The sequence below is a fragment of the Grus americana genome, chromosome 1 (genome assembly GCF_028858705.1).
Source record: "Grus americana isolate bGruAme1 chromosome 1, bGruAme1.mat, whole genome shotgun sequence".
Lineage (NCBI taxonomy): Eukaryota > Metazoa > Chordata > Aves > Gruiformes > Gruidae > Grus > Grus americana.
Genome location: NC_072852.1, coordinates 70120370 through 70138206, shown reverse-complemented (window position 1 = coordinate 70138206; position 17837 = coordinate 70120370). Strand labels below are relative to the sequence as shown.

Below are 17837 nucleotides of genomic sequence, written 5' to 3'. Positions count from 1 at the left end.
CCTCGCATAACCAAATCTTACGTAAGTAAAACCACATTTTTTTTTTGGTGCCTGCACTAGAACAGGGAGGGGGGGAAAAAAAGCACAGAAATACTCTACACATTGTTTTTGAAAACTGTACCATTTATTAAAGTGCAACCTGGGGGCATGGTCTTACAGCAGTGTCCCATTAGCAGAGGGAAAAATTGTACATACCCCTTCACTTCAACTGAATGTAGAACAATGAAGCTGGAAGGAACTTTCTTTTAAAGGTGGAAACACTTTTATTAACCAAATGGCACAAGAAGCTTTAGACAGTTTTCCCCAAGAAGGCTGCACTTGCATATTAAAAGGAACAATATGATCAGTTCCTTGGATAATGGGTGACTTGAGGAACAGTCAGGGTCTCTTCCCCCAGGCAGGCCTCTTGGGAACAGAATCAGAAATCCCTGCAAGTCCATCACTACCTGCTTACACCCCGTGGAAGCCTAGTAGAAGATACCCCTAATGTGCATACTTCAGAGTCAGTCCCATTAGTCTTTGCTACTTAACAAACCAAGTGGCATTCTTTTGGTCTGAGTGGGTTTTAGCTTTACACTTGAATAAAAGCTTATAATGCGAGTTAAAAATGGGGAGAGACCCCCTAAAGGTACAGCAGTAAGATGCATCCTCTGCAGCTTGTTCTGTCCAAATCAATAGTGTTCCTTCCCTCCCCTGCAGATACTGCAGGGAGATCAAAAGCAGCTTCCACTGGAAGCTAACTGAAGCTCCCCCATTTCTACAGCATAACCATAGACCTCTAGCTAGGAGGAAGCAAGTCAGCCTACCTATGAGACCGAGAGAGGGTCAGCTCTAAGTAGGGGGGAAAAAAAGTGATAAAGTTATTTAACTTAAGGAGGTGGATCTGAGCAGCATTGGATGTATTGGTAACACTACAGCTGATCCCTTCCAAGCTGGTGCAGTTCTCATTCCCCAGCCAAGTACACTACACAAGAGAGTTCACTTCAGCACACACAACCGAGTACTGTTGCCTAGAGCTAGCCCTGCTCTCCCTGCTATGTATGGACCTGAGAGCTAGCTCTACCACAATCAGGTAGTCCTGGCTTAAATCTTACACCCCCCCCCCCCCCCTTTTTAATGGCAATACAGCACTTGCACTTTGAAGCACAGATGCATAAATGGAGTCAAAGCAATACTGTTCTTGTAACCTTCCTTGTGCTGAAATTAAGCAGGCCAAGCCAAATTGGTCATGCACAGCTGCCTTCAATAGGTACAGGACATAATGTGCCTCACCTCTCCATGTTTCACTGGGAAACACTCTCCTGTTGTGTAACCCACTGGAGTGGACGCATACAGATGAGTTGACATTCAGCATGTTTTATGCCTGGAATGAGATGTTCTACTGAAGACCTGGGCTCTACCTAGGCATGGCAGCTGGGGCTGTGTTCACCCTTCCACCCACCCCACCCCCCCCCCCCCCCCATTTCACAGCAAAAGAATCTAGTAATTACACTCTCAAATTCTGTAGCATGAGCTTGCTCTGGTTCAGTGAATGAGAGACTATGCTGCCAGAAGCACTTTTTTTTTTTAAACCAGAATAACAACAGCTACCTTACTATGGTTTTGCTAGTACTGCCATACCACTGTAGGTGAAATTAAATGTAGGGAAGGCTTATGACTGCAGATTATGTTGCTACCACAATCATTAAAATGAAAAAAGACCAACCTTTAGAACTTTGCTTGTTTAGTACTAATGAAAGTTTTCATTTGTGACTATTAGCATTGATTAGTTTAAAAATGCAGCCCAAAGTGTTAGCCTAGCTGTGGTCAGAGCTACCCAAAGAGGAAGGAAACAGGGTTCTGACATCAGAACTTGCCCTATGCAAGAACACTCAGTGCTACAGCTTTCAACTGTCCCTTGAGCTGCAGATGCCTGAGCACAGCCCCCAGCCAGGATGGAAAATCAAGCCCTTGCAAACAGCAAGGATGGATTCTTGTAGTAGTAATTTGCTCTCTAGAAGGCAGGTTAGGAAAGAAACAACCAACTGCAAACACAACATCAGGCACTTCACTTACTGCCGGAAGTTAAACTGGTGCCCAAGACTGGTGCAATACTAAGCAGAGAATGTGCTGCTGCTGCAGCCTGTGGCTCTATGCTGCGAGCTCCTGCACTGACAGGTAAGTACCTGGAGCAGGCAGCTGCTTGACTGACTCACCTCTGAACAGACAGAAGGCTGCAACAGTGTTGCTTCCTTGTACTCTGGCTTGTTTCATTGGGCCAGATCTTGTATTTTAGATCCAAGTTATTTTCACTGTTTTTCAGCAGCACCCTGAGAACCCCTACTTAGCATCTACCTAGCCTGACGAGAACCAAAAGCTGGTTTTCAAGCCACCTCTCTCTGCCTAGCTGTATTCTGACTTTGCCATAGCTGGGCAGCTTGGCACTGCTGTGCCAACTCCAGCCTGGACCTTCTGGAGGTGAAGGCCCTGGGGAGGCAGGAGGCCCCAGGCTTTTGCACTGTGTGTGGCTGCAATGGGCCAACACAGGTCTGTCTGTGGTTTGGGCTTTTAATGCAACAGCAGGGTTCTGGGTTTCAGTCCTTGCTCTCAGCCTGTCGTTCCAGGGATGCTTGCTGGAGCAAGCCCTTGCCCAGGTCCCAGCCACAATGCCCAAGTGAGCACAGGTTAGAGTTAAGCTGTGAAAGCATTGTGAAAGCCTTTTCCTTGACAGCTTGTTATTCAGCATGCTGTCCACTGTAGGCCCTTAAGTATTTAACGCTTTATTGTAGATCCAGTCCTCTGCTGTTTTAGCATCTCAGCTTTCAGGGTGTGCTGCAGACAAGGATAAAGTGAAGAAAGAATGGGTTTAAGGTAGATATTTTGTTAAGGTACAGGCCACTCGAGGACAGATATTGAGGCACTTTTGGGAAGGGGATAAGCAACACAAGTGAGAGTAATTCTGTATGCCCGTTCCTAAGCATATAGCTACTGCCCTTCCTCTGCCAGCTGCAAGAGATCCACTAAGGAGAGGTTGCCTCACACTGTTTGGGGTAATTAGACCCTGCAGTTTAGGATTACTTGGGGGGGAACAACCCTTCCATTTGCTAATTCATGCCTATAATAGAGCAAGCAGCCTGGCACTCAAGTCTGTAAGAAGGCTGTCATCTGAGCTTACCTGCCTTTTGGTGACTTCACAGGGCCTGTCCCAGCTCTGACCACAGGACTCCAAATTCAGCAGAATTCAAGTCCATAACTGACCTGTTTAGCTAATGGAGTGTTCCTGGAGCACAGACATACAATACATTTTCTAAATGCATGGTCAGTGGTGCGAAGAAGAGGGTACAAATTCTTGCTGACTTGTCAAATCTGTAAGACCCTAAAATGAGAAGTATATAAAGGGACAAGCAACCAAAACCCATGGTGCAGCCAATGCTCCATTAAACGTAGCAACACAACAGGTACTCCAGGGTTTTGCCCCACCACAGAAATGCTTAACAAAACAAAGTAATTTGTTTTCCTTACTACTGCTGCCACCTTCTTCTCACTGCTGCATGTGAAACAAGACACTTTTTATTTAATGCCCCACTGGGCTCCTTCTGCCAACAAGGATTTATTCTCATCTGTTCTGTACCCATCTCTCACACTACTACCAAAACCATGTATGGTAAAGAGCTGAAAGGGCAACTGACACATCTCCCCCCTCGTCCTCCCCAGGGTTTGTACACAAGTTATACAGAGTGTCCAAAAAAAATCCACCTCTGCTTCAGAGTGCATGTGGGTACTTCTGTGTAACCTGCTGTGTGACTACAGGTGGAGGATGTCCCAAACACAGGTGCAACATCTTCAAGTAAGGAGAGGCTGGAGGCTAGGTTAAGAACAAACAGCCCTTCTTCTGCAGAGAACGTGCCCAGAGAAGAAACGGAACCCATCAGCAGAGCAGCAGGAGAAGGGCAGACCAGCCCTGCTTACCGGGCAGTAATGCAGCCCTTGGCACACAGGTACCTGCACAGATTGTGTCACTTGTCAATAAACACTGTTGCAACATGTGAAATGAAGCAAAACTGTAAACATTTGTGCATGTCCGCAACAAAATCATCAAGACACCTCTCCTCCACGCAAGGGGACCCGTGGTGGTGGGCAGGCAGACAATGGAGAGTTCATGGTGGGAGGAGGTCCCAGTGACCCATTCCAGGCACACAGCACAGCAATGAGAGTACTGGCAGGGCACCAGGAAATGGAAAAAAAACCCAATTCCCTTTTGCAACATGGTAACGGTGTGCTGTGGTTTGTTGGGTTTTGGGGGGTGGGTGTGTGTTTGTTTGTTTTCTGTTAAGGCCAACTTGCTAGCTTTTGTACACAGAAAAAGAGCAATCAATGATCAAAAGTAAAGTCCAGAATGCCAGCGCTCCTGAGTTCAGTCCACAGCAGCAGTACATATGTAACAATCCTTCCTCTCAGTATTCAACTTCACACACAAAGAGTTCAAAATCCAAGGTGGTTTCTTAAAAAAAAAAAAAAAAAAAATCCACTCTCAGAAAAAGCTTAAACAAAATTCCTCAGAATCTGCCAGGGTCTTACTGACTTCCCAGTATCCTGGGCTATGGGTGGGCTAGGATAACATAGCAAGAATATGCTAAAATAGAGAATGTGCTAAAGGAAAAAAAAAAAAAAAAAAACCTCTTCATTCTCATATTGCTTAAGAACAGGCTCATTAGGAGACATACTCTAGATCAGGTTATTTAGAAATAAAGTACCTTGTGTTTGTGCTTTATGAAGAGTAAGCTTCCCATAAGCTCACGTCTCAATTTTTCCATCATCCCCTCTCACCTACCTCCACCTGGCCTAAGCCACAGTGCCAGCACAAACCCTCACAGAAGCATCAGTAGTTCTGCCTGGAAAGCCTAAGGTCTTGCCCACAGAGCTGCCGCACGGACAAGGACAGACACAGAAAAGCGCACTGGAAGAGGAACACTTGCGCCAGGATCTGCCATAATGCCTATGGTAATACTTAAAAGGGTTCTCTTCACACACATTTGAAATGTTGCGATTGCAGGAAGAGGGCTTTGCTTTTTTGCTGCGGTAACTTTCTCATCATTTGTGAATCTGTAAGTTTAGCTAATTACAGATTCAGCGTCGCAAAAGAAATCGCACTGAACAACATGCTGGGTTGGGTCAGGAACAGGCAGATAGAGATGTTTAATGCTGTTTTGCTCAGTTACTAGAATCCATTGCCTTATGTATCTGGGATTCTGTCACAGCCAAGACCAAGTTAGGACTAAATATACTCTGGGAGAGACGATACAAACTGCAGCGTGATACAGGACAGCGTAGCATTTAACCTTTGAATCGCACAGGAGGCATCGGCCTCACTTCCATGTAGTTTTGCCATATCTTTGCTGAATATACCCTGGTATCAGAGTACTGATCAGAATGGCACTGTGTCCAGCATGGATTTTGCATCTCTGGTAACGAGGGTGGCAGTAAAGTGGGCTGGGCAGGAACAGAGCAAATGGATTCTCAAAAACCAGCAAATAGCATGTCCCTCCCACCCTCCTGGGCTGCGGAAGCTGCACCTCTCCCCCAGGAATGCCAGGATGCTCAGAGATAATACAGCTATAGAGAGGCAGCATCTTTACAGGATAGGGCTCCGGTAAATGTCAGGGGCCAAAACCAGTGTGAGCAAAGAGGTAAGAATAAGCACTCTCCCACTGGGGCTTAGGAGGAACCTGCGAGGTTACGAGGAGCAGTGCTGTACCTGAGAGGAAGCCGAGACAAAAGGGAGACCAGCCTCTCGCTATGGGACGTGGGTTGGCTAATGTTTGTTAGGGGGAGCTCGGGGGGGGCGGGGGGGGGGGGGGGCGACGGGAAGTGACAAGACGGCACAGCTGCAATAGCGGTCAGTTGGAGAAGCCAAAAACTCCAGGGGCTGGCAGCAGCTGGCGCTCCCCTTCCCCTAGGGATTCTCTGTTCCAGTCCTAGAGTACGAGCACCCCTTTCTTCAGCACCTGCACTTAAGTTCTTAAATTTGCAGAATTTATTGTAATTTTTTTTTTTTTAAAAATACCCCTGTACTTTAATCACGAAAAACCAGTCCCCGCCCCAATTCTACTAAAAACATGATTGTCCATAGCTGGAGGCTTATTGAACGACCTCACCCCATCACCATTAAGTTACTCAAACGTCCAATTAAACAGCAGGCAGCTCAACCTTTAGGTAACACAACTAAAAAATTGGATCGTGCTCTCTTCTCTCTCCCCCCTCCTCCTCAAGAGAGCTCTGTTTGTTACTTTTTTCTAAGCGCCAGCGCTACTCCGACTGCTACAGCTAATATAGCTACTGCAGCAGCCCCACCGTACAGCAATATAGATTTCCCTTCCGGCAATAAGATAGGCTTCTCCTCTGCAGCGGAGGATTTCTCTTCTATTTCTTCCAAGCGGCCCTCTTTCCCCACTTTTTTTTCCCCTGGAAGCAGTATTTTCTCAGGTTCTGGTGCAGCCTTTTCTTCTGATGGGGCTAACTTTGGGACAGGTTTACTTAATACGGGGATTTCAGGTTCAACAAGCTCTTCGGCCACTTTTCCCTTTTCTTCCTGTTTTGTACGCAGAAGCATGGAGGGATGTGCTTTTTCAACAGCAGCAATTTCAGCTTGAGGTTTTGCTTCCTGTAAAGAAGCAGGGGTTTCTGGAAATGCTGCCTGTATGGTCTCTGCAGCAACGGCTGACACCACTGCTTCCTCAATCCCCTCCTGGATCTCTTCCTTCTCCACATGAACAATATCTGAGTTGGAAGAGTTGTTCTCACTCCTCTCTTCACCCCCTCCGTTGCTGTCCAGGCTTTTGACTTCTTCAGGATCCATGGCCACTTGCTGCCAGGACTCAGGTCCCAGGGAGACTGGCAGGCTCTCTGTGTGCCAGCTCTGACTCGCTGACAGGGAGACGGGCAGGCTCTCCGACTGCCACGACGTGGTCACCGTGGGGGACTCCGGGGGGCTCACCTGTCCCGAGTTGTCACTGGTCAGGATGTAGATGTCATTACTGTCCTCCGCGATGAGCCCAGGGTATTCTTCCTCTTCAGATTCCAAAGTAAAGACTGTCCCCTACGAAGGAAAAGAAGACAACACGTAAGCGATAGCTTCAGCATTACCCCCCCGTACGGGAGGGAACAGGACACCTGGAAACCTAGCGGGGCTGGCGGAAAGAGGAGAGGGCCTCTGCAGGAGCAGCAGCTGCTTGACCTACATTTCGGAAGAGATTACAAAACCCAGCTGTTCCAGCTGGTGTTTCCAAAGAATGGAACCACTTATAAGAGCTTTGCTGGGCGCTCCTCCTTTCCCTGACACTACTGCATCGTCAAGTACATCACCAAAACATACCATGCAGGCACTATTAACCAGAGAACAAGGAACCAGAGTCTGAAACCAAAGAAAAAAAGAAACCAAACACATGAGCTCAGTTGAATACCACTCCCCTTTCCATTTTGTGGAAGTGCTCTGTGTTGCTTGTCCATTTTCATCTAACAGTGCTTCTCTTCATTAATTTTATTACATTTTCAGTGCTCTCTGAAGCCTGTATTTCTACTTTGTACCAACAATCTGTAGTCTACAGTAATTCCAGTCATTTACTAACATTTACTTTACTAACAACCTTAAATGAGTTCACTTTCCAAGACTGGCATCATAACTTTAACTCAAGTTGAAATGAACAACCGAGCACAGACATCCAAAGACGCTGACAGGGTTTGCTTGTTTTTATTTAGCTAGAAAAAAATCTATAGACATCCTAAAACTTTGACAGTGGGCTCCAGTTTGTGAAACTGCAAGTGTAAAATACGACTGATTCCTTCCTTACAGAAAGAACAGCACTGCTGACCCTAGTCGTGCATGGACTGCTGAGTACGTAACACAGAAGAGATTTACAAGAGGAAAAAAATTAACTGCAGATGAAGAACCTGAGATGGGTGTGATACCAAGAAAGTAAAAACAAGAGATAGAGGCAGAGAGGAACCTGAAAGTTTGCTATGCCATATAATAGAAGTCTGAAACCATTAATAATTCAATTACTCCCTTGCTCCTAACAAAAATGATGTGAACATTTTATCAAGTACTGCAGTGCTGGGAGCTCTTTCCCTGCAAATTCCTCATTCAATCATCAAGCTTTCCTGTTCAGTCCCATCATAACATGAAAAAATTGAAGTAATTAAAAATCCATTCATTCTCTTTCTCCCTGCCCCCTTCTGCACACAACAGTTCTCCTAAAGCACTCCAAGCAGTTGTCCCTGTCTTTTTAAGCCCTTCCCAAGACCTGTGAATTTGGTGTTTGGTTCTGTTCCAGTCTCCTACCGATGGTTTCCCATTCCAAGACACCTCCTCGATTGTTCCACAACTTTTTATGGATTCATGCGGTGGTGTGTGTCAGGAACCGATCCAAGTTAAAAACAAACTCAGTCTTTATTTTTCTGAGTTGTTTTTAACCCTGATCAGTGCCCAGCCTGGCCCACTGAGATGCCCGAGTGTACGAGTGCGACCAGGGCTGGAGCAGGGCCAGGAGGAGAAAGAGCCAAATCGATACCAGTGCCTGGCTTAGAGAGCAGAGGGAAAATGCATTTCAGCTTTTGGTAACTCCCAGGTATCACTTAGTTCCTAGTATGCAAGGAATTCAGGGCCTATAAGTAAGTCCCTGGTTTCCAAGTCTGAGTAGGCAGACCAGCAGAGCTCACAGCGCCCGGGCCAGCAGCAACGTGCCTTTCTCTCAGGGAAACACAAGAGGCCCCAACTCTCCACAGAGACACCAGACACACTGCAAACTCCTCACTTCCCTAGAAGGGGGAAGGATCTCCACACACACACAAAAACCCGCAAAGCAAGCTGGCAGGCACAGGAGAGACAGCACGAACGCTGCTGGTCACTGCCAGTGACAGCAACTGAAGCAGGAGCGGATCCCTGGCCAAAGTGCTGAGCCAGCACTTGAGAGATCTGCGCAGCTTACAGGAAGCAACACTTCAGTCTTTCACGGTGCAAATTATTACTGTATCAATAAACTTTGTGAAAAGGGGTCAGTGGAGTTGAGTACAGGAGTGAGATTTCCCTATCCACTCCCCCAAAACACCTTGCCATTTTGCAAAACTCGACGGACTCGTTCTTGGAGACTTTTGTACAACAGTGGAGGCTGTGGTACAGGACAGCACTCGGAACGTCAAGATTTTGTGATGTATTTTGGCAAGGGTGGGATCTAAATCTCATCTCCTAAGCCCACGGAGTTTTGGAAGATACTTGTGCATGAGTGAAGGAATCTCACAGAACACGTCAAAAGGAACTTTTCTTCATAAATGCCTTTAAATTGCTTGGCTATGGGAAGCATCATCTAGCTCAGTAACACGTTCAGAAACTCTAAAGTGAAACAGCACACAGAATTCCTCAGGGGAATGTTAGAAGCGATCTAGACATTCACTGAGCACCTAAGGATCTCCACAAAGTCTTGATGCAGAAGGAAATAAAAATTAATACGGCATTATGTTTGTGAAAATGTTCAGACACCACACACACACCAACAAATCCAAAGCAAGTTCTGCTCTGTGGGCAGTGACTGAGAATTCAAGACTCCAGTACCCTCTTGAAAGTTGTATTTCACTAGAAGAACAAATTTTTTTTCAAATGCAGCTCAAGCCATTAAAACAAAATGGAGTTCTACAACCTAGGAGGAAGCAACCAGCATCGCAAAGTAAGGGCAATGGAAAAGAAGAGCCAAGAAGCTTAAGTAATGGCAGAGGTTACCGAATCCAGAAAGAACAACTAGTGAGCCGTGTGGGCCAGGGCTGCTGCACAGCCTGTGAGGACAGGGCTCCACACGCAGCCCCGGCCTGTCCTGCTCCAGCAGGCACTCGAGAGCAGCAGCGCAGGGAGCGGGTTCCTGTGGTTAACTTCCACCACCCTGTGCTGAGGGCGGAGAGGCAGCCCACTGCCCAGACACCTGAGGTTGTATATTTGCTCCTTTGATCATCAGGGTTTTCTCTGGATGTTGATTAAGTAGGAAATATTCTCACTGCAATGTAAGTAACAGACACCTACAATCATAGCAATGTTTTGTCCCCACAGGCGATACAGACTCAGAACGAGGACAATTAAACAACAAAGTAACTAGAGGTAAAACCTGCAATCTCATGAAGCTTTATACCACATCCCTCCCTGCTCAGCTCTAGCCTTCCACAAATCAGAATCCATTTCTTTCCCACCTGCAGCACATCACAACAAACCAGACTACATCTGTGATCTGATGCTGGCAAAAAGAACAGGGATATGCACAATTGACAACAGCTCTTCTCTTAACACACCACTGGAAGTGCACCCGTGCTCCTGCGACTGGTTCAACATGATGCATATAAAAAAATATTCCAAAACCACACTACGCTTCTACAGGCTTGTGCGCTCTGGCGATTGTAGCGAATGTCTTTTTAGTAATAAACTAAAAAAAGCACCAACTAGGGCCATATGCAGATGGGCTCAATTGCCCTGAACTGGCGTACCGCAGAGTGGTGAAAGCCAAGTGTCTTTGAGCAGTGACTCAGCAGGCCACAGCAGGGAGGGGGAGCCACCTACAGTCAATGGGGACAATCAGGTAGAGGGACTGTGGAGAAAGTGAAGCCATCCTGATACTGCTCAGTACATATTCCTCCAGCCCCTGCTTCTGCTCTGTTCCTGATCCACCGCTCTCTTAACTTTTCCCTCTCCTCTCATAAGGAAAATTGAAGTTGTTCTTCGGGAGGAACCCACAGGTGATTTGACTCTGACACAATTGAACAAGTAACACAGACAAAGTACCATCACAGCTAGTACGTGGACCAGTAGCTGCCCAGGCCCAGCAAAATCTCTTAGCTCAGTATGATGTGATGTAATGCTAGATCCTCAGTAGGTTAACAAACAGATGGGGAGGCAACATTGACACACGAGGAGCAGGCATTAGTTATTGTAGTTATTCTCACATATCGGGGCATTTTTTAAAGGCCATGTGCTTTGCTGGAACACTTTCACTGGAGATACGCTTCTCACAAAATACAGGTAAGGTCTGGGATATGCTGAGGGTAATGTGCAGGATAAACTGCTTTGGAGAGGGTAAGGAAATGAAGGTATGGTAATATGGGGAACACGAGCAATCCTCAACATTTCAAATACTTCATTAATACCTGTAGCAATGCTGCACACCCATCCTGCCTTCAGCAGAAGGGAGGGTCTAGGAGGCTCAAGCATTTTATATATTGATTTATTTATTGTTCCCCTTCTTACGCAGACTGCACTGACCTCAAAAGAGTTATCAGTCGCTGGCTCCCCATAAATCAAAGCCTTATAAAGCCTGGCTGACTCCTTTCTGTCTTTACAGACAATTTAACTTCCATGCCAGTGCCTCAGGGACGCAACTCCCCAAGCTTGAAGAGACAGATCGCCCAAGGTTGAGAAACCTGGGGGAAAGCTAAGGTACTGAGTGTCAATGGGCTACTTCACTACTTTTTCATTAAAAGCTTATAAAGTTTTAATTGAAAAGCCAGACAGTAATAGGCATTATTTAGGATACATGATTAATATTTCTTGAGCTGAATTCAGAGTTAATTCACAAAGTCACGGGGATAAAGCTAGGCTTTTGTGCTGATTTGGTTGAGGTTTGCATTTTTTTGTTGGTTTTTTTTTTCTTTCTTTTAAAGCAGCTGCAATAAAAACTGAATGATATTTAGGACAATTCTCTTGATTCGTCTACAGATGTGACCCAGAAGCAAAGCTCCCACAGACAGATTAGTTCAGGAGAGGATGGAACATGTGGAAGGATTTTTAATAACCTGAGGCCTTATATAAACCCTACACTTTGGATTTAATTGCAAAGAAGGAATGTATGTAAGCATTTCTTTATCTGCTTTATTTATTGTAAATGGATAGTCTACTGCTCCAGACCAGAACATCAGAGTTCCTCTTTTTCAAATTTGGGATGGGAGCCTTGCAAACTTGGAGTGCTTTTCATCACCCAGCATATACTTAGAGAACCACGTCATCTATGTCCAGAGAAGCAAGAGCAAGTCCTTCACCACAGCACCCTGCCACTCCTGATCCCAACCACTGCCACTTGAGAGAAGAGTTGGCAGAAGATATGATGAGGAGGAGAACTGGATAGTTCCCTTCTTGGCTAGAACACAGCAAGGATGGTCCACAGCACGTGAGGTAATTTTGAGGAGAAGATCAACTTAATTCTGTCGAGGTGGCATATGCACACCTAAAAAAGGAGCTCCAGAAGTCAATCGCTGTCCTCAAGCCACGCGGTTTGACTTGCAGAAATTTTCCACAAGACTTCTACAAGTAACAGAAAGCACTTCTAACAAATGTGCTAGACTAGCCCGCAGGACAGGTTATAGCCATTATGCTGCAGGGTGTAGAGCTACACTAGACAACTGTAAACTGGTAACAAAATAATGAAAAAAATATCTGAAAGGTCTTCCAATAAGCAGAACCCATCAGCTTGGATTCAGCTGTAGTCCTGCCAGTGTCAGTAATCTGAACTTTGCTGAAAATCACTCTCAGCAGTGGATTCAGAACACTAATAACCTTTAACATAATAGTGGGAAACTGCTATTTAAAAACACCTGTCAAGTTTCAATTATGATTTAAAAACAGCAAACATAACAAAACCAAAGCAAACAAACAAAAAAGAAGGCTTGGAAACTGACTCTCATGATGACTATGCTATTTTTCAGAGTTTTCTAATAGGTCTGTTATTAAGTGTATAGAAACAAGCTGACTTACTAACTATAGTAGTTATTTTTCCTAAACAGCAAAAACTTTAACTACACATAAGAAAAATAATCCTTATTTACCACAATAATAATTTCAGCCTTATTTATGTAGAGCTGCTTCTGGTGGAAACAGATATTCAAATCAAAATTCTGAATGTCTCAAAGATAAAAGCAACTTTTTTTTCCTACAAAAATAGTAGGAATAGTAGAACATACTGAATTTGTAGTGGAGATGTTATTAGATAATGGATGGACAGGGATCGCCATTAAGGTGTCCAACAGAGCATTTACTGCATCTTAGAGAAGACTTTGAAAGCCCTGTCAGCTCAGAAGTCCAGGTGGATGTAACACGACTACGTCTGATTACTGTGGACACTGTGTGTATTCTTCTAGGGTTTGGTTTAGTTTTAAGTGTTCTGAAAAGCTCGACTGGTCTCTCTGGTTCGGTTCTTAGAGAAGTATAAACAGGCAGGTTACAGTTAAGTCTGTTCATGAAAGGAATGATGTGGATAGGCAACTCATACAAAACTCATCTTCAAAGACCCTAAAAAGCCTCCAGAAAAGCTATACAGCCCAGCAAGCCACCCATACATCCCAGATCTTGATTTTGTCCAGTAGAAGCAAAAATTCTGTATACAGGTCAGAGAGGAGTGCCACCTTGCGGGAAGAAGTATCTATGTTCCCTGAACTCCCCCCCCAACAAAATAGACCCATATAAAATCCCCAAGAAAAAGAGTGGCTTGAAGTACAGGAGGCAACGCTGGCAGAATGCAAACGTTCCAGGAGAGCTATCTTTACCATGATAAAAAATTCAGAATGCTCAACACAGCTAGGAAGTTTTTTTACGCGAGAGTACTGACTTCATCTTGTAACACAATGTACCACAGAGAGAAATAAGGTTCAGTCATTACTTTCCTTGCACCAACAGCATCATGACAACAGTACAAGTACTAAGCATTTGCGCTTAAAATCTAGTGTCTGAGAAATGAAAGGCAATGAGTGATGAACTGGTCTGTGGCGGGAAACAAGCAAATTTCCCACAATAAGAAATTTCCCCAGAGCTGGGAATGCGCTTGTCGTATGATTCCTAGCTGTAATAGAGGAGCAGCCGTGTGCCGGTCAAGTGCTGCCTGGGCCAAAGGCTGAGCAGGCAAAGGCTGTGCCCACCGATGGCTGCTGGGATCGGGACGGCTTCACTCCCGCCCGCGCCAACCAGGCTGCGGTTCTGTCCGCTCTGTGCCTCCGCCCGCAGCCCCGCTACACCGTGCCTCTTCAGACCCTCGCTGAAGTCAGATCTGACAGCATTACCCTGCTAATCCTTCAGAGAAATGGATTATAAAAGGGGCAGCTGACAACACCCAGATCTAGAACAGTACATTAAAAAAGTCACAAAAATCCCTCAGGCATTTATTGTAGTATTCATCTTTGTTAAACTGTCAAGATAGATGGAGCCAAGAAAAACAGAACAGAGTCCAAAAATAGGACTGTACTTTTTATTAAGGAAAAAATAAAAAATTTTTAAAAAAGGAAAAAAAAGTCATGTGAACCAAATCAAAGCACGCTGATATCACAGCCACTGCTCTCATCCCCTTCAAGGAATGCTTTGGCTAGAACAGCCTGCAGAAATGATCCTATTCCTTCCCCTGCCCTCCAACATAACCTCTAGTACCTGCAGAGAGTCAGCACCAAAGCAACACCCTTTAAGGTTTCAGTCTTAGCAGTTTAAATTGAAGTAAATTCAGTTATTTAGAGACCGCTTCTTCAGATAGACTGATTTGAAGTTGTTGGAAGGGAGAAAAGAAAGGAGATCTAGTTGCTCCTGGACCACTTAAGTTCCTTCTCCTTCAGCCACAGTGCCTAAAAAATAAAAAAATCTATTACTGTACCAAAGAAGTTACAAATAAAAGTGGATGTTTCACTGCTGCAGTCCATGATAAAAGTGTAAAGTATAATTATTATGAAAGGAAAACTCCTTTCTAGGACTTTTCTAATTAGATTGCCCTTTCTTGCATCTCTACCATATTAAACTTGACTTCTCTCTCCTCCAGTGGAGCATGTCTCTCTATTTCTGCATTGTCATTCTCAAGGCAGACACCTGGACTGCTGCAGAAGGAGATTTTAATCTCCAGTAGCGCAAACTGATCGCTTCGTTTCCCTAGGATGACAAGTATCTCTTTACTCTTTTTCTCCTCCAGATTGTTAGCAGACTCTAGTACTAGATTACTCAATCAGCAGCAGCAAAGAAAATGTCAAAACCAGCAGAAAAGCCCAAGACAAAACACTGGAAACAGAGAACAGCTTTTCCAAGGCTGAGATGTGAAACTGTAAACACTATGCGTATTTCAAGCAAATTTACTTTTACTGTCTTCAACATGGGCAAATAACCAGTTAGATTCAAATCCAGATCTGAACATGATGAGACAAGAACCCTGGGAAAGCAGAGACAATTTCAGCTACAGGTCACAAATACAAACACCAGCCTCTTGCAGAAAGAAGAAAGGTTATTAACTGAATACTGATAAACACCGATTGCATGCACTTATATCACCTCTTTCAGACAAGTGAAAAGCAGATGGGCTTGTAGCATGAATCTGAGGGGGGGAAAAAGCAGCTAGCTTCCAAGTAATCTTATACTTTTTCCTCCTTATAGACATTCCCAGACTATTTCAACATAGAGGAAATCTAACCATGGAAAACAGGATCTGCAGAGCTTGAGAAGAAATACATTATTTGGGAGGAGGGGTGGGAAAGGAAAAGGAAAAAAATCCTTACCAACTGACTGGCCTTACTGTGCACTTTTCCAGGAGACCAAGAATTGCTTCTGATGCAGCAGCACTCAGCCCTGGAGAAGTCAGACAGCAAAAAGGGAGGGGAGGTACGAGAAGGGAAGGGAGGGGAGGGGAGGAGAAGGGAGGGAAGAGGAGGAAAGGGGAGGGGAGAGCATGTACACTGCACGTCAGTTTGTTGAGCCCTAATATTGCTTTTGGGAAAAGAGAAGAACGAAGCTACTGCTAAATGAGGCTGGGAATTGGTTTGCGATGGCTGAAGATGGTAAGGGAATGAGATCTTAGTATGACCAGGAAGAAATGTGTGTCCTCACGTGTGTCTACTTAGAGAATCTGAAATACCAAACATGCTTTTTACTCCAAAAAAGAGATCATACCAACACTTAGAGTCAAGCAGGGTAAATGTAAGAGCTGCAGCCCAACCTGTCACTGCAATGACAGTGAAAAAAGTGCAAGAGGGAGGCTATCCAGAAGAAAGGAAGATTTCCTTGCTTTCCTACAATCCTCCAAACTCAACCTGCAAATCTAAGAGACTGTAAACTAGATGGAGTAGTCATTTCACGTCTTCATTCACATTTACGTTGCCAGCTGCTTCCAAACACAACATGCAGCACACTGCAGACATTCCTACTTGGAAGACTTTCACCCTAAATCAGTAAAAGAGACCAAGGAGAAGGAGAACAGCATACACAACGGCCAGAATCATAGTATCAAAATATTGTGTGCACATGAACAAAAAAATGTGCCAGCTGTTCTCTTGCCAACCAACCATTACATCCTAGTCCGACACTACCATTAAAAGTTAGCTGAATTACAATTTTAGTGCCTGCAGGGAGAATGGGAGGGGAACATTCATTGTTTCAACACACCATCCCATCACCATGTCTCTGCAGGACTGGGATGCAAAATCAAAAAGCGACTTCACATCTCAGAGGCTCTATCTCTAGTATCCCAAATTTCCCATTTCTCACAAGCCACGCTGATTTCTCGAAATCTACTGCATAGCTATCCAATTTATCAACCTTTATTCCCTTGAGCTAGCAATTTTGCTTCTATTTAATTGTTGTCCACCATCCTTACTCATATGCTTTACTGGACCTACAAGCCTCCCGAGCCCACAAAACAACCTGAAGTCTTGCACACATGCAGAACCTGGGCAATTCTTCCAGCTGCATCGTGGCTGCACAGCATGACGCAGCAAGTGGTCCCACTGGATGACACAGCTCTGTAAAACTCTGACTTCACACATCCACAGTGGGGCACAGGAAGGGCTCAGCTGACCCCTTACCTTCAACTGGCTACTTCCCTCTTGGCAAAGGTTGACTCCAATCCAAAAATCAAGGAAGATCCCAAATTACAAGGTGCCAAGGGAAGAGACAGCACCAGAGACACTACAGAGTTTTTCAGGTCTGCCCCTGAAAAGCTGACTCCTGTGAAGCTCTCCTCTGCTTCTGGTCCACAAAAAAACCCCAGACAGGCTGTTCTGGTAGCTTTTTAGTTTTAAGTAAGCTCTTAGCAGCTGTAGGAAAGACCCATCTTCACACCGCTCAGGAATAACACAAAAAATGAACCTCCTACTGTCACAGCAACATAACTCACTGGAGACTCCCAGGTTTATACAATGCCCTCATGTCTCTCGCAAAGTATTACTGACAACTTGATCCGGCACACAGAGCCCCTGTGGCAGATGCTTATCTTAAAAAAATGCAAACCATTTGCCTGATGGCTGACAGCCTGCCAGGTGGCTCTCCCCCAGCCCTTCTCAGAAACACACACGCACTCTCCCACTCTCACCCCACGCCCTGCTCCCAGCACTGCCATCCCCAGAACACCATCCCACGGACTCGGAACAAACTGAGAAGCATGCCACTCAGTAAAAATGAACATTTTCCTTATAGGAAAAAAAAATACAATAAAACCATATATTCCCTTCTTCCACATAAAGCCACAAGCCCAGTGGGTCCCCAACCCCATCCTCAGAGCAACTCACAAAGGGTTAATGCAGCTACATTAATTCGGCTGGAATGGATTTTCATCACCTTGTCTCTTCCCTCGCCTCTTCTGCTGTTTCAAAAATAGCTCTGGCTTGTTTGCTGTACCGCTTATGTCAGTCTGATTTTATGCCTGACTGGATGTATACAGACAAGCTCATAGCCCATTAAACACCGACTACCCAGATCTGTACATACATGCACAGGCACACAAACACAAAGCCCAGCCCCCTCCCTTGGAGGCCATGCTGGAAAGCTGCTTGTTTTCAGCGGCTTTGCACTGTATTAAGTATGTTTATAGCAGGCCTTAAATGGG

At 45.1% G+C, this 17837-nt stretch overlaps 1 protein-coding gene across 2 annotated transcripts in view; it reads right to left on the bottom strand.

The window, feature by feature from the left end:
• Positions 1-105: 105 nt before the first annotated feature.
• The window catches only part of BCL2L13 (BCL2 like 13), a 46474-nt gene continuing 28742 nt past the window's right edge, over positions 106-17837 (bottom strand). For both annotated transcript variants that reach the window (XM_054821798.1, XM_054821807.1), the window contains exon 7: positions 106-7075. In XM_054821798.1, coding sequence (XP_054677773.1) covers positions 6263-7075 — 813 coding nt within the window. In that variant the 3' untranslated portion in view covers positions 106-6262. The remainder of the gene's footprint in view (positions 7076-17837) is intronic.